The sequence below is a fragment of the Filicampus tigris genome, chromosome 15, assembly GCF_054856515.1.
Source record: "Filicampus tigris isolate MCC_2025a chromosome 15, RoL_Ftig_1.0, whole genome shotgun sequence".
Lineage (NCBI taxonomy): Eukaryota > Metazoa > Chordata > Actinopteri > Syngnathiformes > Syngnathidae > Filicampus > Filicampus tigris.
Window position 1 is genome coordinate 15,917,413 of NC_141231.1, and position 23,640 is coordinate 15,941,052.

Here is a 23,640-nt window from a genome sequence, read left to right on the forward strand (position 1 = left end):
TCTCCTCTTTCTCCATCCACTTCTCAGCAGTAATGCCACGTACAGCATCTTATGATTTTTATTTTAATATATTTTTGTGATTTTATACAAAGTATTTTGACGTAAATTTCGACTTTAATGGTGTAATCCGACATACGCGGAAATTCGTGTTACATTGCCAGTGTAGGAACGGAACTCGTTCGTAAAATGAGGACTTCCTGTATTTCAAATTTGCAGTAATAAGTAAGTAATTATCCACTCAGTGCTAATGATATCTGCAACAATACTGTATATGTGGCTGTGTGGATGTTCGAGAGGGTTTATAAGAATATGAGAGAGCTGGGGTGGGGATCATTTGGTATTTACATTTCATTTAATTGTATTATCATGTTCTTCTTCAGCTGCGTAAAAAAAAAATGCCTAAGCTTGCCTCAACTCTCTGTGGAGACTCAAACGCTATCCACTCGTTCACTTTCTCCCGCTTTCCTTCATGCTCACCACCTCCGTCCACTTTCCTGCTTTCCATCTTCATCCACTTTTCCAAATTAATCCAGCTAAAGGATCTGGCTGTTGTGCACTAGAGCAGAAATGAGGCGACAAGTGTGCACCAACAATAAACACCGAGATGCAATACGTCAATGAACAAAATCCATCCAACATAAAATGGTTGGAACACTACGCAAGCATATTTTGATGAGAGGATATTTCTTACATATTGATGACTGTGTAGCCTCAAAAGACAACAACATTGATTTGATTGTGTGGCCTGTGTGTGAACTGAGAGGCCCCTCCTGTAGCAGTTTTCTTAATTAGTGGCCAAATCAAGGTGAGTGACAGGCCAGGGCAGTCAGGGAATCGCCAGCTCGATAGGACGCATCTGCAATGCTCAAATCCGCCGGGACGGCTTTTTGTCAAGTGTCTTCTCAAGATGTTTGCTTTCCAAGCCCTATCAGAAATATTCTTCTTTCTAATCATTTATTCCTTCTTGATGTTGTGCTCGCAGCTACTGCAAATTGCTTGATCTTCACTGCGAGTATGCAATCAGATGGACCATTGTATCACACGTCTTGGTGTGATCTTCGTCTAATGAGGCTGGAAACAGCTGCTCTCGCATGCTTTTGTGAATAATAGATGCGATGGGGGCCACCTTTTACAGCAGTCATCACCAATGTCTCCTCGGCCTCCCGCTGCCGCGGATGATGGGAAGAACGGACGAAATAAAAATAAAAAAAAGTGGTGGGGTTGTTTGATAACCTGTCTGACCTTTCATTCAATACTGTAGGTTGAGAGAAGTTGAGAGCGAGCAAACAAGCGCTTCGTCATGATGAGGTGGCTCAGAGTTCATGTAGTGTCGGTGCCTGTATTATTTTTTACTCTACGGCTCAAATACTTCTTCATATTTGAAACCAATCAATGCAGCGCCATCTGCTGGACGAAATTGGGCCCCGGCCAACTTGCTGGTTATTTTTCTTTGTGTGTGTGTGTGTGCCCTGCGGTTGACTGGCGACCGTTCCAGGGGTGTACCCCACTTCTAGCACCAAGTCAACTGGCATAGAATCTAGCTCACACAAAACCCAAATGATTACGAACGATACAGAATTCAAATGCACATATTTTCAAGGTTACGGATTAACTGACAAGGCAATTGTTCGTGAGGTATGCAAAACCTTACAATCACACACAAGCTCTTTCGCTTACAGGCTCTGACACAAACTGGTAAATGAATCATTCGCATGATTCTTAAGCAGCTTAGTAGACAACCACGTAATGTATTTAAAATGCCAATGAAAGTGTTGTAAATGTCACACTTTAGTCAGAGGATGTGAATCACAGACAAAACCACCGTTTTTCAATATTACATGTTGCCGGTGGAGTCAGTTGGTAACTATGAGCGCTAGCCACAGGTTGAGTTGCATTTATGTGTTTTTCCCATCCAGCCATTTTCTATAGTGCTTGTCCTCATTAAGGTCACGAGCATGCTGACTTTGAGTAACAGGCGGGGCGGGGTACACCCTGGAATGGTTGCCAGCAGATCACAGAGCCCATACAGACAAACAACTATTCACACCCACAATCACACCGATGGACAATTCAATTAACCTGACATGTTTTTGGAATGTGGGGGGAAGCTGGGCTACCCCAGAGAAAACCCACACAGGACGGGGAGAAACTCCACACAGGAAGATGTGTCGAGATTCAAACCCAGAACATCTCGACCCGTGAGGCAGATGGGCTAACGGCAACGCATCTTCAGGTAATTGTTCAAATCGACTACGGGCTTGAATCATCAAAATGAGTATGCACAGTAATGACACACCCACTGTGAGTGTTAGAGCACCCGCACTCTGCCTAATAAAAGCACTCTGTTTAATTGACAGCTGTCAGTGATTTGCTTAGGTGGTGAGAAGCATCCTTGGGGGATGAGGTCCTCATTCCAGTGCTTCCTCTAGCTCACATGAATAAATTACACCTTGCTCCCGTGGCAACATTTTTGCCGCCGGTAATCCATGACGGAATGTCAGTCATCATTTTCAGTTTTTCCATTTCATTTATCTAATTCAATAATTGATTGCCAGTAATTGATTTACTGTAAATTATTTTTTAAATGAATAATTAATTACAAACACAGTAGACACTAAAAAAAGTAAGTATCATTTTACATGCATATTTCGGATTTTTGAACATGGTATGAAACTATCTAAGGTTGATATAAAAAGTCTACACACCCCTAATTCAAATGCCATGTGTTAACATTTTTGCAGCTGCTTACAAGAAAAAAGTTCTGCTGCCAGTTGGCAGACTCGCAACTCCCGCGATTATACAGCAACGATGTGTGTTCACAACTGCAATGACGGAAAGTCACTGATGGTTGATTGAGACGAAAGAAAATGCCAGGATGGAGACGCTGTGTCTTTTGCGTCTATTGGTCGGACTGATTTAGGACGACTGAGCTTCACGCCAAGGTGAGCTCTGCTGCTGCACTCTTGTTGTCTGCCTCCCATCTATGAGCTAATCTGAGATAAAGGGAGAGAAAAAAAAAAAACATACACATAAATGAAAGTGAGATTAGACGGCTCAAGATTAGATTTTAATAAAATCCTCGGTGTCCCACTATGATAAGAGGAGAAAACACAAACATTGCTCTTGGATGTATCAGAAAAGCTGTTAAGAATTCCACGATATTAGTTATTATGAATTGTTAGGTTGTGATAACCATGCGTCCCCTTACCTGCTTTTTTTTCTTCCTCCCTTTCCCTCCTCCTCCTCTTCTCAGTTTCCACCATGCTGTAGAAGTCTTGCTCAGCTCTGGCAATCAGTTGCTCGGGAGTCTCCTCTCGCTCGGCCGCGTCTCGGCCCGCCTCGTCCTCTCGGCTCTGCTCGGAGCGACTCCTTTCCTTCAGTCGCAGCTCCTTCTGACGAGCTTCCAGGATCTTCTCGCGCTTGGCCTCGCGCTCTAACATCTGCACCATTGACACAAGGCAGCGTCAAGAAGTGTCTCGCGGTGACGTTTTGCGATGGAATGTCGATAACCACTGCGATGCGAGTCTCTGCCGAGTTGAGCCAAATTAGGCTGTTGCTAACTGACGTGGAGGAAGTAGGCATGCGTGTTTAACTTAAAGTGGAAGTCAACCCAAAACTTTTCTTTATAATATGATGTTCTATGTAGCCCCACTAGTCTAAACGGCATTATGATTAATTTTGTGGAATATGAGTTCAGTAGTAAAATCCACCCGTTTATGTCCATCCCAGGGAGCGGCCATTTTGTCACTCTCTGTCGACCGAAAATGACATCGCAGTTGACAGAAAGTGACAAAATGGCCGCCCCCTGAGATGGACAAAAACGGGGAGATATTACTATAACTCATATTCCACAAACACATGAGTATCCCTCGTGCCTCACAGTGAGCTAACTCACACTTGCATTGGTGTAAATGCGTAAATGACAGATTTTTTTTTTTTTTTAACTAGTGTACGGTAGTCAGTCAATTTCTTTCAGCGGCATGTGGAAGTACAGAACAAAATGGCCGCACTCTTGATATGGATAAAACACGTTTCTGATTGATTCTTATTCCACAAATGCAATATTAATCAGAATACCGCGTTTAGACTAGTGAGGGCACATACAACATATTGCGAAGAAGAGAACGTTTGACTTGACTTCATTTTAAGGGTCTCACCTCAGCCATAAGACTCTTCTCATTCTTCTGGAGGTTGGACAGTCCCGAGCAGATCTCCAGTATTGTAGCTGCACCCCGCTGAGAGCCGCAAGCCACCAGGCGTCCGCTCTCATGCAGCCGCAGGCTAAACAGAGCTTCATCACACACCTGAAAAACAACATTTGGACTGATTCTCTCACAGAAAAACGCTGTTAGGCTTTTAGCGAACACGGGAGGTACGGGTTTTACCTTTACACTCAGCGAGGGGTCGTTCTGCTTAAACAAGATGTCCCAGACGTCCAGCACGCCATCCATCTTCACGGTGAAAAAGACGGCGGGTCTAACAGGACTCCAGCAGGCATCTGTCAGGCACGACATCTGGTATCTAATCGAAGCAAATATATCAATACGGGACTTAGTCAAGAAAAAAAAAAGACTAAGCTGTGAGGACACATAAAAATGGCAGTTACAGAAAACAGCATTACCAGGCTCACCACCAAATAGCGCATTTCGAGCCAAGGAAGCTTTCCCTTACAACTAGGAACTTTTGGAGGACCACTGTGTGTTTGGACCACAGGCACTATTGGCTAAATGTATCCATCCATCCATTTTCTACAGCACTTGACCTCATTAGGTTCTCAAGTGAGGTGATGCACATTCTCGTTGACTTTGGGCAAGAGGCGGGGTGCACCCTGGACTGGTCACATACGGACAAACAACCATTCCGATAGCCCTAACCCGAACCCTGGGAGGAAGCCAAAGTACCTGGAGAAACCCCACACAAGCATGGGGAGAAGCTACGAATTTCACACAAAAAAGGCCACGGCGGCCATTTGACCCCACAGCTCAGATTACTGAGACAGATGTGCTAACCACGAGTCCTATAGTACCTCCTTTGTCTAAATGTTGTTTCAGGCTAATCTATGGGGGACAAACGAACACCCCGCAAAATGCAATCTTTGGTGCAATTTGGAACATTTTAGTTCCAACAACAGCAAATACCAAGAACTAAAATTTCCCTTCCTGGCCAACACAATAACCACCCACATAGTTTCTTGGAAATGTGGTTTCGTTGAAGAATCCAGCTAGCCTTACAATATACATCCTTGGTGGAGGAAACAAATAGTAGCCTACTTGGTCCACATAATGGATGAGTCCTTAATGTCCTCGGACCAAATTCGAGCCCTCCAGTCCCCCACGGTGAGGAAGTTTTTGGGGAAGAAAGGGTTCCTCTGCAGGGCATAGACAGGTCCATGGTGACAGTCGTAGGTACACACTATCTTCTCGGCAGGAGTCTTTGCCTTCCTGTTACAAGACACAACAATGCCCTGCTCGGTCCCCACCATGAACTTGGTTGGCTAGAAAGCACAAGAGGACATTTTAAGGCACACACCGAGACACACTTTCATTCAGTCTTGACTAGCTGAAACAAAACACACCATGGTGGCTTCAAACTCCAGAGAGATCGCTCCCAAAGCCTGGTCCAGGTTCCCTTCCCGACCCAGGTCCAGAATTAACTGCTCCGTGGGCTCGCTCAGCCGACGGACGTCCCACCACAGAACCTGGCGGAGAACGCAGGGTTCAGTCCGCCTGGCTGGATGAATCAAACCCAGCCCGTGAGGGTTGATTCAAATTTACAAACCTGTCCATCAGTGGATGCGGAGAAGGCTTCGGTCCCGGTCTTGGATTGCAACCAAATGGTTTTGTAGACAGGATCTCTGTGACTCTGCTCCAGAGAGGACACATCGGTGGGCTGACTGCCTTTACGGGTATCCCAGAACACTAAAACAAACCAAGCCTTGGATAAAGGGTACAAAACGGACCATTTCCTGAATGGATTGAGTTGTCCTGGCCAGGATTGCTGGAGCAAATCTCAGCTAATTTTAAGCACGGGCAACGTAGTGTTTACAAATATGTGAGAGAACCCACTCATGATAGACATGGTTGCGGCTGGACTGTGCGACACATGTTGATCCACCTTTTACATGAACCCACCAATCTGTCCATTGTAGCTCCCGCCGACGAGAGTGTGCGAGTCTTTTGGGTTGTAGTCCAAACAGACAAGAGGAGACGCCGGTTTCAGAGTCAGCTCAGGTTTGTTGGGATTCTCTGGAAAGCACATAAATACCCAAGTGACTGTACCGTATCTCGGCCTCTTTGCCCGTCTTTGTGTCTGTCACACTTACCAAGGTCCCAGATGTATGCATCCGAGCTCATGTCCGCGGAAGCTTTCTGGAACTCCAGGCATGAGTAGGCAGCAGCCAGTTTCCTGCCTCCGTCGGGGTGCCAGGAGAGACAGGTGACGGTTCGCTTCACCTGGTTAGGATCTCTGTTGAAACGATCCCAACTGTTACATCTAGAATTGGACGTTTGACATCCGAAAAACCCGTAGAAGAAAGAGCTCCTGTGGGGGCGGTATGTCATCAGATACCTGAAAACATTGATAGTCTTCGCAGATGGCGCTTCCTGACTTTGGTCCCATAGATCTTCATCCTCAAAGTACTTCTGGTAAATGTCAACGGCGGTGTTCTGTCCAACGCAGTGCCCTATAACCTGGACCCCAGGGATGTGACATTATAGAGTGCATGACGACTTAAGGGCTAAACTGAGGCATTGTGGGACAACAGAGGGTCTTACACCGCCAAGCCGCAAGACGCTGTTCAAGTAGTTCTCATCCTTCTCAACCTTCTTCCTGAAACGAATGGTTTGCTCCACCTCTTGAGGGTTAATGTCTTTGGGCCACCCCCCTTCCACATGGTTTATTCCGCGGCTTTCTGATTGAAACCTCTCTGTGTTTACCTGGAAAGTATTGTGTTTGCTTTAGTTGGTGTTGGTTAGTTCAACACAAACATGGTCAATGCTCAACACTTTTTATGACGTATGGCAAAAAGGTTGAACAGTGACCTAAAAAAAAAAAAAAAGATCCCAAATCATTAGAATGGCCAGACTCTGCATTAGTAGCATGTTTTTTATTTCTTTCTAATACAGAATAATGTAGTTACATGTGTTGCTCAGGTATAAAAGTTCATTCATTTCAGTTTTCAATTAAATAAGTTAAACTCATTATAAAGAGGAATTAAACACAGGGAAATACTTTGAGAAGGCAATTCCGACCTAATTTCTATTTTAAAATACATGTTTAATATTCTAAGTTATTGAGGTTGTGAATTTGGTGTTTTCACAAGCTGTGAGCTATATACAGAAAACCAATTGTATCAAACAAAATAAAGTGAAATCAATAAATATTATACTCTGTGTGTAGTGATATTAGTGTCACATCTGCCATGTTTTTGGAATGTGGCAGGGTGCCAAAGTAGAGAAAGCAAGTTCGGGTAGGACATGCAAATTCCACGCTGTAAGGTCGAAGTCAAGTGTCAAACCCAAATCCTCTGTGAGGTTTTTAATCATAAGTCCATTATTTTTCTATTTTGCCACCGGAAGATTAAAGAAGAAGAACAACAACAAAAACGCATGAGAATGAAAGCGATCTCACAGGTGGATATCTGTGATACAATATTATGATGACACTACACAAGTGATACAATTTTTCCCCAGTACCCATACTTATATTAAATTGTCATGTATGACTGCATTTTAATAAAGTAAGAATAAATTAAGAATATCATGGGAAACTTTACTTAAAAAGTAAATTTCATAAAGTGAAAGTCATATACAGTCATTTAGATTCACTAACATAAAGTGAAATATTTGTGTGTGTTTTTTTCTTTCAAAAATAATTTTGACAGTAGCTGACAGCAAACAATACACAAGATTAAAAATAAATAATAGGAATGATTTTATTTATTGATTTTATAGAAATCGGGGGGAAATTGGCCTTCTGAAAAGTATTTTCCCTGTGTTTGTCAATAATGCACGAGTTTCACTTTTTGACTGAAAACTATTGAAGCAAATTACATTTAACACAGTAATTTATTAAAAATAGAGCCGTATTTAGCACTAGTATAAATACGTGTTTGAAGGTTCACACGATGCAGCTGGAAGACTACCTGGTGCTCGGACATGTCCCGAGAACACTGAAGCGCCTGGACGCTGCTGCTTCTCGGCATGAACTGCAGCGCCAGGTCCGAGTCGGGCGGCACGTCCGCAAGAAGCTCCGCCGGCCGGTCGGAGAAGAGACATTGGCGGCCAAAATCCCTGCGGGGCTTCGAGTACTCATGGGCAATCTCCATCCTGTTCAATCCATCCGAAAAACAGCCACCGAAACTCAAGAAAAAGACGGAGCAGGAATGGCAGTGCCGTCTCCTAGCAACACTGTGAACCCGGAAGTGGGGTCCAGTCGCTTGGCGACGAGATTCAAACTTTATTCAACTTTACTTGCACAGCTAACCGGACGCAAACACCGTCATCGTGTTGGTGCAAACCCTGTCAACTTCCAGATTGTCCGTTTCCACCTTGAGTCCTGTGCTTATTTTACGATTTCCAAATATCAATTTAGTTTTAACTTTACAGATATAGCTAACTCGCGTGTCGAACCAATGTTTTAGGTCATTTACTTATTTTCAATTATGAACACCTCTAACCCCCGCTCCTAACATAAAATATTTGTGACCGCAAAAATAACAAATTTCAATCATCATTATCATTTCGATTTATACTGCTCCAAAATGTACACTTGGAAACTACAGGTATCCAATTAAACTTAACTGTTTGTGTTGTCGTATTGCGTAAACCTCAGTGGGAATTAACACAAGTAGCTGGAGTGTTGTTTTGTTTTTATTTGGGGGGCCAATGAGGCATTCTCCATCATCCACTCCTATTCTCATTTGAATCACAAAGGAGGCAGAACGATGACCAACACATCATAGCAAGAAGCATTTTTATTGTCCATGCGACTGAAATATGGAGTGAGAATAAAAGTCTATCCAGAGTTACATCTTACAGAGCACATGGTGTGATTTTGAAAGGGCACCCAAAGCAAACCATGAAGTAAATTGGCACATTTTTGACGGTTCAGCTGCTAATATGGTAGAAAATCCTCAATGCCAATTCACAAATATCAGGAAAAAAAAACATTACCGGCAATTAAAAACTGAATGTTCTTGTTTTTTAGCATTCACAAATGTAAATATGTACACCCTGACAATATTTGGGATAATCGCTTACTGAAGTTGTGTTTTGAAAGGAAGGAGTGATTTTAATGTGTGGCCGACAACAACGGCAAAAAAGATTTTTCCTGTAATAACTTTGTATCGTTTTATGACCAATATAGCCTGTAAACATCTTTCTCTTAGGAGTTTTTCGAGCTTTAGCAGCAAACTAAAATAAACCCACAACTTAACATAATAACCAAGTTGCAGTAATCAAAACGAAATAAACTATTATTAGCATTTGTTTATCGTCTAATTCAAGATGATGAACAGTTTTGAGAGGGTTCACCAAGCGAACGACGTGCTAGCGTGAAGAGCTTGACCAGCCCGTCAGTGATTATGCTAATTGCGTAGCGGTTGCCTACTGCTTGAAAAGCGACCGGATCAAAAGTGTTGCAGAGCTGATCATATGACGTGGGCTTATGGCTTTGCCGTGCTAATATGTCAGGTAAGCATAACCGTGTTTGTCATAAATTGCAAAACCTGGGTAGACGTCTTCCTCAAAAGGCCTGTTATAGGTGTAGATGTGTTTCATTTTGCTTCCGGAGATGCCATAGAAGGACAGAGTGCATCCGGGAGAGTCAAGAAACACTCCGATCTTTTCCATGCCCCTCTTACTCTCCATGCATAAGAAAATTTGCATATCACCGGTGTTTACAATGACTTCAAAATCACCGTTTGCGTGCATCCCCCAAGAAGTGAACATATCAGTGAATTGATGATAGAGGCCTTTGCTGGTCTGCCTCGGAGTTGAATTGTACGCGACCACCGCGCAAATGTGATTCCTCCACTCCACCTCCCAATAATGACGACCAGCTAGCGCCTCTTTGCACAGGACTTGCTTGAAATCAGAAAACCTGTTGGAGCTCTCAGGATATGACTCGCCGCTACCATACGTCACTTTCTTGTTGTCCTCCGACAGGGTGAGATCTTCGTGGACGGTACTCGCGTCCAGCGTGAGTTCGGTCGCATCTGATGGAAAGACAAAGACAAACATGCTGCAGATCACAGTTGGGATCATTTGACTTGGGAGTGGAAACGGCAGCACGAGAAAGGAACTTACACCAGATGACATCGTTTCTGTCTGTGATGTTCTGGACTGGCGGCAGGGACGGCACCGTGAACTGGTCCGTGTGTAGAAGGCCGTTTTTGTAATGGTAGATGGAAGATCCCTTGTATTTCTTATTTGGCATAGCAGTTATAAGGAACTTGACAGTGCTGCTACGCCGCAGAACTTTGGCATATTTGATGAACTCCAGGGCATTTTCTCTCATTTTGATGATGACGTCATTGGTGAAAGTCTTGTATTCGGTAACGGTTCCTCCAGTCTGGGTTGTGTCCAAGTACTTGGCCATGGCATCGAGGGAGGGGTCATGCGCGTCCAAGTCGGTGAAAACATAGCAAAGGACATTTGTGACGCCCATACTAAGAATCACTTGATCCAATTCGGACTTGGTGCGCGCGACGCGAGCGTTTGTGTCGTTCAGCATCATGTTAACGCACGACTCGATGACGTTGATGTCTCGTTCTTTGCTCTCCAGCCACTTGTTCAGGTCTTCTTGGCGGAATGGGGAATTTTCCCGATCATTAAAGACTTTGGCCAGTGTGCTCTCATCTTCTCTGTCATCGCGGATGGCAGGAAGCTTTTGGGCTAGTGCCAGTTGGAGTGAAGCTTTGTAAAAAGAGCAAAGCTTTTGGAAAGAGCTCAAGTTTTTGCGAACTAAAGGAAAATGTTGCGCCGTGCTGCTAAACAAGCTATCGTTGCATCTCATTTTCGCTTGATTTAAATCTTCCAGAACATCTTGAATTCTCCTGGAGAGTGAGACGCTGACGTCTCTGACAAGTTTAGCAGCTTTGTCGTACAGCTCCCGCAGAGGATACAGCCAGATGACCAGGGGCGCATTATTTGCCGCATCTCCCAATAGAGTTGGAAGCTCACAGTAGGTCTCTACTGCTTGGACAAATGTGGCAGGGTTTTTCTCAAGAATCAGGTCTCCAAAGAATGTGCAGCTGAACTTGTTTGTGAGATTTCTCTCTTTATCAGACATCTTTATACTAGCACTGCCTTCGATTTTAAACGTAGGTATCTTCTTGATCACAGCTTGCATGTCACCCTGGATCTCTTGAACACGGCTGGAATCCAACTTCTCACTGTCGAAGACAAAGACTGCATTCGCCCCGTAAAGGATACCTGTGACCAAATGCGTCGCCTTGCCTTTTTCAATCACTTGTTTTTGTTGGCTCGTCAGCGGCCCGAGAGCAGGAAGAGACAGCTGCTTAAAGGTGGTGGTGGCTTTGTACTGAAAAGTGACCCTGCTCTGGTTCTTGAATTTCTTCTGGTCATTCAGGTACTTGGCGGATCCTCCGACTTGAACCAGCCCACCTAAGAAACTCATATTCAAAGAAGCTTCGATATTCATCAGGGTAGACCTCGATTCGATGGTGTCGGAGGCTGTGATCTTAAAGGAGCTGCTTTTTTGAACCGTTTCACTGGTCTGGCTATCTAGAGTTGCTTTATCCCACATAGTGAAACCTGCAGGGACAGACACGTGATATTACTGAAGTTCTTTTACAATAAATCCCCAAGTAGCAATCAAGAAAACTGTGCTTCAAGTCCTACCTGGGATGAGTTCATCTGAGCGGGCATCATAGAGCATCCCCAAGGTGAAGGGCTGACCCAGAGCAGCAACTTGCATGGGTTCTGGCATGCTTGCAGATGTATGGAGTGGCTGACGGGTACAATGAAAAAAGAATGAAGTCACACTACCGTCAACCATCTGCGTTCACTCTGATTCAGCCGATAGTCAACGCGCAAGTCATACCGCTGCTTACTCATCATCACTCACCTGGGATGATCGGCTGAGCTGTGTGATGGTCTTCTCGCCTTTGAGCAGGAGAGTCCGGTGCAGTCATCAGTTAGGTTGCCGTCCTATTTATAGTCGAAATGATCAGGTGTTTTGCATGTTTTCTGAATTCTATCAGAATACATTATTGAAATGATTGCTTTATTTTACTATCAAAAAAGAAACGTTAACTGCCAATGTTCTCTGAGCCTTTGTTATCATCTCTTATACAGCCAATGTGGGTACCAGATGTGATCCGGTGTCCAGATTGTATCGGGTCCTTCGTGCCCGCTGATGACGTCACGCTTCATAATATATTTGTGTAATATATTTGTTGTGTTTGATGGTTCTGATTTACTAAATAGAAATAAAATAAAATAACGAACATTACTGCTACTTTTGCGAGGATCGTCCGTCGGTCGTCTACGTGCCTACTGTAGACGTCACGTCACTGTTTCCTGACTTTCCGAATCGGATTGTGGTGACTAGTTAATCGGAGGGAAAACTCGTTTTATGAAGAAATCCTTCACGTTATATATAGCGCATACAATTTTGCAGCCCGAGTCAACCACAAAATTGTTGCTGGTTCGGCAGGGGAAACGCAAGCGTTCCGCTGATGTTCTATCACAAGACGCGCAAGGGCTTCTTCTCGAGTCATAAGCGGAAGTGACGTACGAGCTGCCAATCTGGACACCCGATCACATCTGGTACCCACACCAGAGGTGGTAATGGCCTTTGGCAAGTTTGGTAAAACTCCAACACAGCCGATCTATGGCATGACATGCTTTGCTTTTGCTCCCTATCGTTTCCCGATTATGTATTCAAGTGCGTGTTAATGAGTGAATAAAAGGAATTAAATGAGTTCACTTAGGTTGGCACTTTAAAAGAAGTTCAGTCTATCACTTTTACATTTTTTGTCAACCAAACACATGCGTCACTGATATGAAGTTTCGCTAACGTTTAACCAGCAATCGTAGAGCTAAATTGACAAGCTGAACTAGCTGACCAGTTTGTGGTTTTCATAGCAACCTCGGTGTGAGAATGACAAAGCTAATTTGTTAACACGTAAATTTGAATATCATTTGCTTACTAAGGCAGCGTCTATGTTAACACATTGGAAATCACAGTGGTGTAAGTTATAGTTTCCATTTTACAGTCGCCGTATTAACTAGCCTCTAACTTCATTGCCTTTCAAACACACGCCTCATTGATATGAAGTTTAGCTAATGTTTAACCAGCTATCGTAGAGCTACATTGGCAAGCTAAACTAGCTGACCAGTTGTGGTTTTCATAGCAACCTTGGTGTGAGAATGACAAAGCTAATTTGTTAACACGTAAATTTGAATATCATTTGCTTACTAAGGAGAATGAAAATACATTTGGAAAACAGTGTGGTAGAAGGGAAAAGTGGCGGAACAACAGAAGAATATTAAATTAAGACTGAGGTGGGAGAAAGGCTAAAGAATTGTATTAAGACAGAGGGGAAGTGCGAATATTTTATCTTCCTTCTACTCAGAGGAACAACTGAATAATTGATCAAGAGTTCTTGGCAAGTGGGTGGCTGATGTATATTTTCTGGGTTGACACGATCTTAAACTGCGGTAAAATGTGGATACAACAATTATTGTTATTTGTTTCTCGATTGGCGGCGCGGTGGGCGACTGGTTAGCACGTCCGCCTCACAGTTCAGAGGTCGTGGGTTCGATCCCGGCCCCGTGCCTGCGTGGGTTTTCTCCGGGGACTCCGGTTTCCTCCCATATTCCAAATACATGCATGGTAAATTGATTGGACTCTCTAAATTGCCCCTAAGGTGTGATTGTGAGTGCGGATGTTTGTCTCTGTGTGCCCTGCGATTGACTGGCAACCAATTCAGGGTGTCTCCCGCCTACTGCCCGAAGACAGCTGGGATAGGCTCCAGCACGCCCCGCGACCCTTTTGAGGATAAGCGTTATCGATAATGGATAGATGTTTCTCGATTTTACTTTTCTTTTGTGAACGGCATGCATTGTTTGCTATTGATATTTTTGTATTTTACGTCAGGGACTTTTTTTGGGCATTTAAGGGGTCCTCTGAAATACTGAGGGGTGTTTTTTTTTGTTGTTTTTTTTTCCAGAAGTTACTATTTTCTTTTTAATCATTGTCATCGTTTACGCAGTAATTACTGTCTCGTTATTTTTTTGCTACAGAAACGCAAAAATATATTTAGTTAGCTTTTAACAAACGGAGACACGTGGCAACGCTCGGTAAGATGCGGAATTTGTGGTCATTTTCATTTTCAGTGCGCCATGTAGTGGGCGGGCGTGGGACTATCACAAGTCGACAGACTCGACACTAAATATAAGAGCTAAAATACTGGAAAATACAGCAAGATGTTCGAGGAGCTTCTAGGCTTAATCAGCATTGTCATCTCCTTCGTGGCTTGGTGTGAAAAAAAAATAAAAATAAAAATCTTTGACATTTTTTGTAACATACCACATTTAAGAACCTTTCACAAAGAGGACACATCAAAAGTTTCATATTGTTTAGTGTGTGCGTGTGTGAGCCGGTAATCAAATTAGCTGGTGACTTTGCAAATAATTGTTGAAGACACGGATTTGCATTAACTGTGTTAGGCACTTAATATGTACTTGATTTCTCTGTTATTTCAATGTAGTCACCAAGCTACAGACATGTGACTGAGACTCCTGGAACATTTTTAGATTATAATAATAAACCAACAAGAAAAATTAGGAAAAAGCAAAAGTTTTGAATTCTTAAATTCTGCTCGTGAACCTACGAGGTTGTGATTGATGTGTGACGACCAGGTATTTGTCTTTTACAGGTTCCACACTCTCTGTTGTTATTTTCACAGGTACAATTTCATTGCCAAGTGACTTTAAGCCATTGTGTCAAACTTATTTTCGTTGGGGGCCACATTGTAGTTTCAATTTCCCTTGGAGAGCCATTATGACTCCTCATATTATGACATACAGTACACAACAAATTGATAGATTACCCGTTTTTAAATTAGAAGTCGAGAATAGTAGTTTGGTGAACTACGGTTCAAGTTACTGTACTAATATAACAAGAAAATGCTTGCAATATCAACGTTATTATTTATGACTTATGAATATTTGAAATTTGGGTACAGAATTTTTAAGCATCATGGAAATTCACATGTTTGATTTGGTTTTGCGGGCCACATAAAATAATGTGGCGGGCCAGAGCTGACCCCGGGCCTTGAGTTTGACACCTTTGCACGAACGGAATACTACAGCAGTGATGAGGCTGCTCCAATCAATTATCATGACACCAAGTGGAGCAACTTGCAGTGCCAATGTGGGACAAATTCTTGTGCGACTAATGACAAATCTTGTTAAATCACATCGTCTTTCTTCCAGACCGTGAGCAGAGGGCATAAGTGACAAGGATGCCGGTGAGAGAAAGCGCATACAAATGAACACCGCTGCGACGTTTGCAATGCTGACTGATAATTGTGATGAATTATGTGCATGTGGGACTTTAAACATTCCATCTGGAAAGGAGGTTCACAGATGGCTCATGACACGCATTACTCCCATTTCTTGTTGTAACCACCCAACGAAACTTACTCATTTCTTACTAACATGCACGGTGGCTTCTTTGTCCCCTCATGAAGGTGCCCTGAAAAGGACTCATGGAAGATGTACGTAGACAAGCCTAAAGACGGATACCATGGAAGTAAATCTGTGCCATAGAATACATACATGTACAAACATCTACGCATTTTTCCTTGCCTCGATCGTGACGAAAATCAGCAAAGGCCTGACATAAATTTATAATGTATTTCTTTATAAGGATCCTCACAACATTTTAACTGGGCCAGTTCCGGCAGATGGAACTGAACTTTTTCAATCACCCCGAAGGACTGCACCAATTCACAACACTATGAATGAAAAAAGAAAAGAAAAAAATGCTTTGAATATAACCCAAGCAAGAACTAAGTCAGTCAATCTATAACTGATTACAGAGGTGACTTGGTGTACCCAATATTATATAAGCCACCATGCAATGTGGGACCCAAATACCGTGACTGCATTATCCTTGAAAATGTTAAAATGTCACCGTATTGACGTGTCTCCGAAAAACATCGACCGCGAATGACATTTAAACAAAGAAACACTATTGAATGAGATTCCTGTACACACCGCATTAATGCGTATCTCGCCTAAAAAAAAAAAAAAAAAAGAAAAGAAAGAAAGAAAAACGGCTCGATAAACTGAGGGTGGATGGATTAGCGGGCGGAAGTCATATTTGTTTGGTGGAGGTTATTTTCACAGCTGTTTGTGTTTGTGGCTGCTGCTGATGCCAGCGCTCGCCCTCCTCCCGTCGCGCCACTAATGCAACTTTTGAGAGCCACTCTGTGTTTATGTTTCCAAACAAGGACAGTGGTGCACTGTGGTCTCATTTGCCCTCTCTCACTTTGTAGTCATTTGCACAGCAATGGGGACGCTTCAAGCAATTTTAGAAATACATGCAAAATGCTCCTTTCACATTCACTTCTCTTAAGAGCTAACTTCAGCAAAGTTCACGCATAAATAGCTGCTTTAATTTTTGCAAAGTTGATGCATTCGAAATTTGAAAGGGTCATACATTGAAATTTAGCGGGAAATTCAACTTTATGATTTGAGCGGCTACATGTTAGTTTAAAGAGGACTTTAAAATGCTTAGTTTAGATAAACAATGCAAAACGCCACAGATGGGCTAATGAATGGCATTGGTGTTAAGGTTTTATAGCTGAAGACAAAGAGAGGAGCAACATAAGTCATACATTCTTTATCATTGGTGAAAAATGGCCAATTTTTCTAGGGTGGGTCAATGTGTTCACTCTCTGCGACATTATCACCACTTGTGCTGTTTCTTTTCTCATGTTTTACTCTGGGACTGCAAAATTAACCACCTAAATCAGTTTAAGTGAGCATGTTACTTTCCCTGTTTCGAACATGCAGTTAAGAACACAATATGTGTCCTGCTGTTCCACAAGAGGTTGTTGGGTTTAATCAACACTGTTCAAGGCTTGGTGGAAAAATACTCATCCGTTTCATCTCTGTGACCTTAGTTTTGAGTACGAGAATATCAGCTCTATCCCAAGACACTTAAGAATGTGATAACGCAACGATATTAAAAAGGCAATCGTCTGTTTAACAACATGAAATCCAATATGGTTTTATGTCCAAACGGAGCAACATAGGCCTCCTCTGCGGCTGAAAATATCAAAACTATCACCACAGTATTTGTGATTTTATTGCCATTAAGCTTTTTGTTACCAGCATAGATGTTCACTACAGACAAAACGCTTAACGTGGCTATGATCAACCGTCACCAAAATTCATGTGCACATCTCCACTTCTTATGCCAACTTCAGCCTCTGAAAATATGAAAGCAATCGCCACAGCACAGTGTTAGAAAACTACAACAGAACTAACACAATTCATGTGCACAACTGCACATCACCATCTATGCCCACATCAGTCACTGGAAATATCAGAACAATCGCCGAAATATTTTGGATTTTATTACTGTGGCGATTGCTTGATATTTTCAGAAGCTTTTTTTATAACACTTGAGAGGGTCCCCGAATTGCTTCGGAAGTGAGATCAGTTTTTGCAGCTGTAGTTATAGTGCCCCCCTCTGGCGGAAAGAAAGTCTGCAATGGATTTATAATAACTGAAATACTGTACTCACGCACACACGCAGGCGCGCACACACACGCGCAAAAACGTACACACTGTGGCATTTCGGGTTCTTTCTTTCTTTTTTTCTTTCTTTCTTCCTTTTTTTCTTTCTTTCTTTTTTTCTGTTTCTTTCTTTCTTTCTTTCTTTCTTTCTTTCTTTCTTTCTTTCTTTTTCAATAATCGTTCACGATTCAAGATGTTGCAGGTGTACATGAAAATCTTTGGCATTGGGGACATGTTACAGTGATGTGACGTCATCAACAGCTAAGCCCGCCCCTTACTGCCAGGAAACTGCCAGGAAACTGCCGCTAACAGGTGGAAATTGTATGAAACAAAACCAAATTAAAAAGGCCCGTGTTTCCTTAACTGTTTCCTGGCAAGCATGTTAGACATGCCTCACATACGTTTTTTTCCATTCTCTACATTTGACATTTTTCTTCTTTGTGAAGGCAAACAAGTTGACGGAAGTCGTGTCCTTTGTTTGCCTTTTGTCACGGCCGCGCGCTCACGTGAACGCGCTCGTGTGCAGGTGTGCCTAGCTTGTGTCGGGAGTCCTCACATTGTCTCATTGACTGTAGGTCTATAACGGCAGCCAAATCTTTTTGGAACTCTGAAGAAAGCGCCGTCAGAAGGGAGTCTCCTGTGGCGGAACAGGTGGCGGCAATTCAACTTCTACTTTTCAGCAGCAACGCAGGCAGGATTCGGTGATTATGGCACATGAAGCCAGAGGCAAAGTCGTCATGGAGGAGTTTTTCAAAACGGTTCGTCTGCAGCTGTTCATGTTTGTCGTCTTTTGTCACTTCAGCTATCTTGACAATTGTGTGTGTGTGTGTGCAGGTAGGGGAGCTGAGCAGCCTCATACAAAAGATGTCTTGTCAAGTGGACGAAGTGGAGAAAAGACAAAGTGTCCTTCTTGCTTCCTCAAACCCAGACAAAAGTAAGTGATGTGTGTTTCTGTGCGTTTTCCTTCACGTTGATGCTCCATCTTCAATGACTGGTTTACAGTAAACATACACGAAGCATCATTTCCACTGGATTGTACTGCCATCAGTGTTGTGCTCTTCCCAGGAAGCAGAGAAGAGCTGGAGCACCTTAACAACAAAATCAAGACTGATGCAAACTTGTTCCGAGCCAAGTTAAAGAGTAGGTGCATTTTTGCTTTAAGTCGATCAAAGTATCTCCTGCAGTTGTGACGTGTAATGGGTACAGTTTGGTGCAGTAAATATGTATTTGTTGCAATTGGGCTGTTTGTATAAAAATGCTTGTCTGGTTGCTTGCAAGGCATCATTGTTTACAACCGCGACCAACGTTGCTTTGCACTTCCTCCCATTCTCGGTTCTGATATTAAATGAGCAAATATTTGTCTTGCAAATAGTGTCGCTAGACAAGGAAAACGAGTCCCTCTCACCAGGAGCAGCCAATCATTTCCCCCTTCCCTGTGAAGCATCATAAAGGTTGTTTCAAAATAAGTTACAATACGAATGTGTTCCTCCAGCATTGCGAGACGGCTTCCCAGCGGACGGCAGTGGCAATGGTGGCTCGGTGATGCAACGCATTAACAGCAATCAGGTTCTGGCGACGCTATTTATTTATTTATTTATTTATTCCACACGAGCCAGGTGCACACTTAAAGTCCTGAGCAACCATGGACAACAGTTGGTGTGTTTTAGCGACCTCTCCCCGAGCAGTAACAACTTCTTAACTGCTGTTGTTCCTTATTGCCAGCACGCACACCTGACTCGCTGCTTTGCTGAGCTCATGACGAGTCATCACGGCACACAGGTGGCCTTCAGAGAGAAATGCAAAGCCCATATTCAGAGACAACTGCAGATTGGTGAGTCTGGGACATTTGCCCATTCTACTTGAGTAGTCCACCCGCGCGGATTTGTTTGAAAAGATTAGTTGGAGTCTTCAGAAGTAAAAGTACCACTCCATCAAATTATTGTTCAAAAACACTGCCTTAATAATCATATGTTCTATGTGCCTCCACTAGTGGAAACACAGCATTCTGATTAATTTTGTGTTTGTGGAATATGAGTTAAGCAGCGAAATCCACCCATTCTTAGCCATCTCAGGGGGCGGCCATTTTGTCACTTTTTGTGACATCACAGTGACTCAGGGCTCGGGTAACGCCCAATCACGCCTCACTTGTTTTGTGAAGCTGAGCCGTGATTGGTTGTTATCTGAGCCCTGAGCAACTGTGATGTCATTTTCAGTTGACAGAAGTGACAAAATGGCCGCCCCCTGAGATGGACGAAAACGGGTGGATTTTACTGCTTAACTCTTATTCCACAAACACAATATTAATCAGAATGCCGTGTTTCGACTCGTCGGGCTGCATAAAACATATTCTTGTCGAGAAAAACTTTGGGTTGACTTCCTCTTTAAACAATCACGAATGTCATGAATTTTATGTTTTGTCTCCTGCTTAGTGGACAAAGTGACCACAGATGAGGAGTTGGAGGAGATGCTGAACTGCCACAACGTGACCGTCTTCATCTCTGATGTCAGTTGGATGTTAGCTTTGAGTATCTGAAACGTTACGCAATTTCTCTTTGGTTTTACTATCTAAATGTCATGATAAGATAAGATAAGATAAGAATGCCTTTATTGATCCCACAGTGGGGAAATTTTCGTTGTTACAGTAGCAAGGATATAGGTCACACAGGGGCGGCGGCATAATGTGGCCATTAATGTATAACATTGACGGCAAACATTTAGAATCAAACCTATGTAGATATACGCAGTAACATGTGTATATACACATGTGTATACACACCAACCTACATCTACATAAAAAATATGAGGAACACTCATTTCGGCCTGTACATAGTACAGAGGAAAAAATACTCTAAGTGACAGTGCTGCAGTGCTGTAGTGAAATGTAAGGAACAGCATTGGATAAAAATAAAACTAGACTAACAGTAGTGGGGAATGTTGAGTATTGCACGGTATTACAGTAGTGGGGAATATTGGGTATTGCACGATACGAGCTCAGGTGCAGGACTGCACAATTGCACTAATGACCGCCAGTTTGTAGAGACTACACAATGTTCTTGTTAAAGAGTCTGACAGCAGCAGGCAAGAAGGAACGGCGGAATCTCTCCTTTGCACAGCGAGGGTGTAACAGTCTGTCACTGAAGGTGCTGTGGAGTGCTGTTAGTGTGCCCTGGAGGGGGTGGTCCGGGTTGCCCAGCATTGATGACAGCTTGGCCAACATCCTCCTGTCCCCCACCGAGTCCACAGAGTCCAGGGAGCAGCCCAGGACAGAGCCGGCCCTCTTGACCAGTTTGTCCAGCCGCTTCTTGTCCCGGGCCGAGACGCCGCCTGCCCAGGTGACCACTCCCTGGAAGATGACCGATGCAACCACCGAGTCATAAAAGTTCCTGAGGAGTGTCCCCTGAACCCCAAAAGACCTCAGTCTCCTGAGTAGGAAGAGTCTGCTCTGACTCTTCCTATAGAGGGCGTCTGTGTTGTCGCACCAGTCCAGTTTATTGTTCAGATGAACACCCAGGTACTTGTAAGTTGAGACTCTCTCAACATCTGTTCCCCGGATGTTCACTGGTGCAGGTGAAGAGTGCTGGCGCCTACCGAAATCCACCACCATTTCTTTGGATTTCCCCGCATTGATCAGGAGGCGGTTCTGCTGGCACCAATCCACAAAACCCTGAGTAAGTTCTCTGTACTCCCGATCATCTCCGCCTGTGATGAGGCCGACAATCGCAGAGTCGTCAGAGAACTTCTGCAGGTGACAGGTAGGGGTGTTGTAGTTGAAGTCCGAGGTGTAGAGGGTGAACAGGAAGGGAGCCAAGACAGTTCCCTGTGGGGCCCCCGTGCTGCAGAGGAGCACGTCAGACACACAGTCCTGTGTTCTCACATACTGTGGCCGGTTTGTGAGGTAGTCCTGGATCCATGTGGTGAGGTGGTGCGCCACCCCCGCCCGCTCCAGCTTGTCTCCCAGTAGGGTGGGCTGGATGGTGTTGAAAGCACTGGAGAAATCAAAGAACATGATCCTCACAGTGCTCCCCGCCTTCTCCAGGTGGGAGAGTGAAGTGTGGAGGAGGTAGATGATGGCATCATCCACACTGATGCCAGGCTGGTATGCGAACTGGAGTGGGTCCATTGAGGAGCTCACCAGGGGGCGCAGGTGGACAAGGACCAGTCTCTCCAGGGTCTTCATCAGGTGAGACGTCAGCGCCACCGGTCTGAAGCTGTTGAGCTCCTTCGGGTGGGGGGTCTTTGGCACCGGGACCAGGCAGGATGTTTTCCATAGCTGGGGGACCCTGCCCAGCTTCAGGCTCAGGTTGAACATGTGCTGGACAATTCCACACAGCTGGTCTGCGCAGGATTTGAGGAGCTGGGGGCTGATGCCATCTGGACCCGCTGCCTTCCTCGCCTTCATCTTCTTCAGCTGGTTCCTCACCTGAGATGTTGTGAAGGCCAAGGCTGGACAGGAAGGAGTGGTGGCTATCTGGTGTAGCTGGGAGCTGGAGTCTGTGGAGAAAAGAGGGGAGGGGGTGACACGCCCAGCAGGAGGAGTAGGTGGAGACTGCAGCAGGAGAGACTGAGTGGAGGCAGGCATCTGATCGAACCTATTGAAAAAGAGATTCAGCTCATTTGCCCACTGCAGGTCCCCCTCAGTCCGGGTCTTGGGTTGTCCGTGGCCTGAGATGGTCTTCAGGCCCCTCCAGACTATGGTAAAAGGTATAAAGTTTCACTCTTCTTGTTTTCCAGATTGTTGACTCTGGCGCTTGTGTTTCCAGCAAGGCCCTGAGCGAGATCAAGTCTCGTCATGAGGACATCATTCGCCTGGAGGCAAGCATCAGACAGCTGCACGAAATCTTGGCTGACACTGCCATGCTTGTGGAGAGTCAGGTCTGATGGACGTCTCTCTCTCTCTCTTTTTTTTTTTTTTTTTAATTTCTTTCTAAATACTAGGTATCATTTGCTACATACAGTCTCTCATGAATAATGGCATTGAAAGTTAAGCCGTCAGTTATTTTTCCCTTCCACCAGGGGGAGTTGGTGAACAGCATAGAAAAGAATGTGGCGAATGCTGCAGAGTATGTGGAAGAGTCCAGAGAAGAGACGCACAAAGCAGTGACGTACAAGAAGAACCCTTACAAGATAGTGTCGCTGCCGAGATTCTTCAAGTCCTTCAGGAGGAAAACGGAAGCCAAAACAGTCGCAGGTCCAAACGCCTCAGACCAAAACCACAATGACAGAAATAATGCTCGCTGAATCTTAACTGCACCATGACTCACACTGTCAACAACACCAGTCAAATTACTCATTTTCAAGTTAGGTAGTAATAACGGTCAAATTGAAAGACGCAAGAATCAAGAGGGTAGGGCAATTTCTAAATACAAAACGCTCCTTTTACATTTCAAAACAAGAGCCTTTGGAGACCATTGACCTCCACCAAGGTCAAATTTGAAGGAGTATCTGGAATAATGTGCAGTGGACTGTGGTCGCTAGGAGACCTGCAACCTGCAAAAATCATCTTGGGGGGGCCTGTGTTCACATCGACTGCCCAATAGGTGGCGTAAGAACACTAGCACTGTGCTGCAAGGTCACTTCACCTTCTCCAAGACTTTTTGCGGTGCATTTGGGTCCCCATGGTCTTTAAATGCAATCATATTGCCTGTCATTCACTTCTACAAATCAGCTTTTAATACCATAGGGGACTTGTTACATTTTAATTTGTATCTTTCCTCTGGTGTCAACCGTCATGATGAAATGCATGTTCGTTTATGGTGGGGAAACAATAAAACACTTAATGCATTGCTTCTGACTCTGTCGTTGCCTTTCGACTTGTAATGCCGGAGATGGAATCTCATCAAAATTTGAGTATTTATCC

At 43.9% G+C, this 23,640-nt stretch overlaps 3 protein-coding genes and 1 long non-coding RNA gene across 5 annotated transcripts; 2 read left to right on the forward strand and 2 right to left on the reverse strand.

The window, feature by feature from the left end:
• The first annotated feature begins 40 nt into the window (after positions 1 to 40).
• On the forward strand, positions 41 to 2,791 carry LOC147135737 (uncharacterized). The gene is made up of 3 exons (XR_015089837.1): positions 41 to 222; positions 2,109 to 2,233; positions 2,742 to 2,791. It is a non-coding gene; the product is annotated as an uncharacterized LOC147135737 (long non-coding RNA).
• An 81-nt stretch (positions 2,792 to 2,872) lies between these two features.
• On the reverse strand, positions 2,873 to 8,391 carry dnai2b (dynein, axonemal, intermediate chain 2b). Its single transcript, XM_086053411.1, has 12 exons — positions 8,144 to 8,391; positions 6,774 to 6,935; positions 6,568 to 6,689; positions 6,323 to 6,465; positions 6,132 to 6,245; positions 5,779 to 5,918; positions 5,576 to 5,698; positions 5,271 to 5,494; positions 4,386 to 4,521; positions 4,158 to 4,304; positions 3,209 to 3,440; positions 2,873 to 2,993 (listed from the first exon to the last, which is right to left on the reverse strand). Exons 1-12 carry the CDS (start codon positions 8,324 to 8,326, stop codon positions 2,989 to 2,991), a joined length of 1,731 nt encoding a protein of 576 aa, XP_085909537.1. The 5' UTR covers positions 8,327 to 8,391; the 3' UTR covers positions 2,873 to 2,988.
• A 565-nt stretch (positions 8,392 to 8,956) lies between these two features.
• LOC147135739 (stonustoxin subunit alpha-like) lies at positions 8,957 to 12,134 on the reverse strand. The gene is made up of 4 exons (XM_086053572.1): positions 12,091 to 12,134; positions 11,865 to 11,973; positions 10,308 to 11,777; positions 8,957 to 10,216 (listed from the first exon to the last, which is right to left on the reverse strand). Exons 2-4 carry the CDS (start codon positions 11,950 to 11,952, stop codon positions 9,681 to 9,683), a joined length of 2,094 nt encoding a protein of 697 aa, XP_085909698.1. The 5' UTR covers positions 11,953 to 11,973; positions 12,091 to 12,134; the 3' UTR covers positions 8,957 to 9,680.
• Positions 12,135 to 18,010: 5,876 nt separating this feature from the next.
• On the forward strand, positions 18,011 to 23,567 carry LOC147135740 (syntaxin-2-like). Of its 2 annotated transcripts, none has more exons than XM_086054246.1 (9): positions 18,011 to 18,095; positions 18,359 to 18,541; positions 18,618 to 18,717; positions 18,849 to 18,923; positions 19,276 to 19,349; positions 19,506 to 19,614; positions 20,213 to 20,286; positions 22,515 to 22,655; positions 22,797 to 23,567. In XM_086054246.1, the coding sequence occupies exons 2-9, from the start codon at positions 18,491 to 18,493 to the stop codon at positions 23,019 to 23,021; spliced, it is 849 nt and encodes a 282-aa protein (XP_085910372.1). In that variant the 5' UTR covers positions 18,011 to 18,095; positions 18,359 to 18,490; the 3' UTR covers positions 23,022 to 23,567. The 2 variants fall into 2 exon arrangements, with proteins under 2 accessions (XP_085910372.1, XP_085910373.1); XM_086054247.1 differs by having other exon boundaries at positions 18,086 to 18,104.
• Positions 23,568 to 23,640: the final 73 nt, after the last annotated feature.

Excerpts from the sequence above, each read along its gene's own strand:
- LOC147135740 (XM_086054246.1), top strand. The coding sequence starts at position 18,491 with ATGGCACATGAAGCCAGAGGCAAAGTCGTCATGGAGGAGTTTTTCAAA. Across the intron at positions 20,287-22,514 it reads TGACCGTCTTCATCTCTGAT|ATTGTTGACTCTGGCGCTTG; the intron begins GTCAGTTGGATG and ends CTTGTTTTCCAG. Across the intron at positions 22,656-22,796 it reads CCATGCTTGTGGAGAGTCAG|GGGGAGTTGGTGAACAGCAT; the intron begins GTCTGATGGACG and ends CCCTTCCACCAG.
- LOC147135739 (XM_086053572.1), bottom strand. The coding sequence starts at position 11,952 with ATGCCAGAACCCATGCAAGTTGCTGCTCTGGGTCAGCCCTTCACCTTG. Across the intron at positions 11,778-11,864 it reads CTCAGATGAACTCATCCCAG|GTTTCACTATGTGGGATAAA; the intron begins GTAGGACTTGAA and ends CTGTCCCTGCAG. Across the intron at positions 10,217-10,307 it reads CAGAAACGATGTCATCTGGT|ATGCGACCGAACTCACGCTG; the intron begins GTAAGTTCCTTT and ends TCTTTCCATCAG.
- dnai2b (XM_086053411.1), bottom strand. The coding sequence starts at position 8,326 with ATGGAGATTGCCCATGAGTACTCGAAGCCCCGCAGGGATTTTGGCCGC. Across the intron at positions 6,466-6,567 it reads AAGACTATCAATGTTTTCAG|AGATCCTAACCAGGTGAAGC; the intron begins GTATCTGATGAC and ends TCGTTTCAACAG. Across the intron at positions 6,246-6,322 it reads TGCATACATCTGGGACCTTG|AGAATCCCAACAAACCTGAG; the intron begins GTAAGTGTGACA and ends TGTGCTTTCCAG.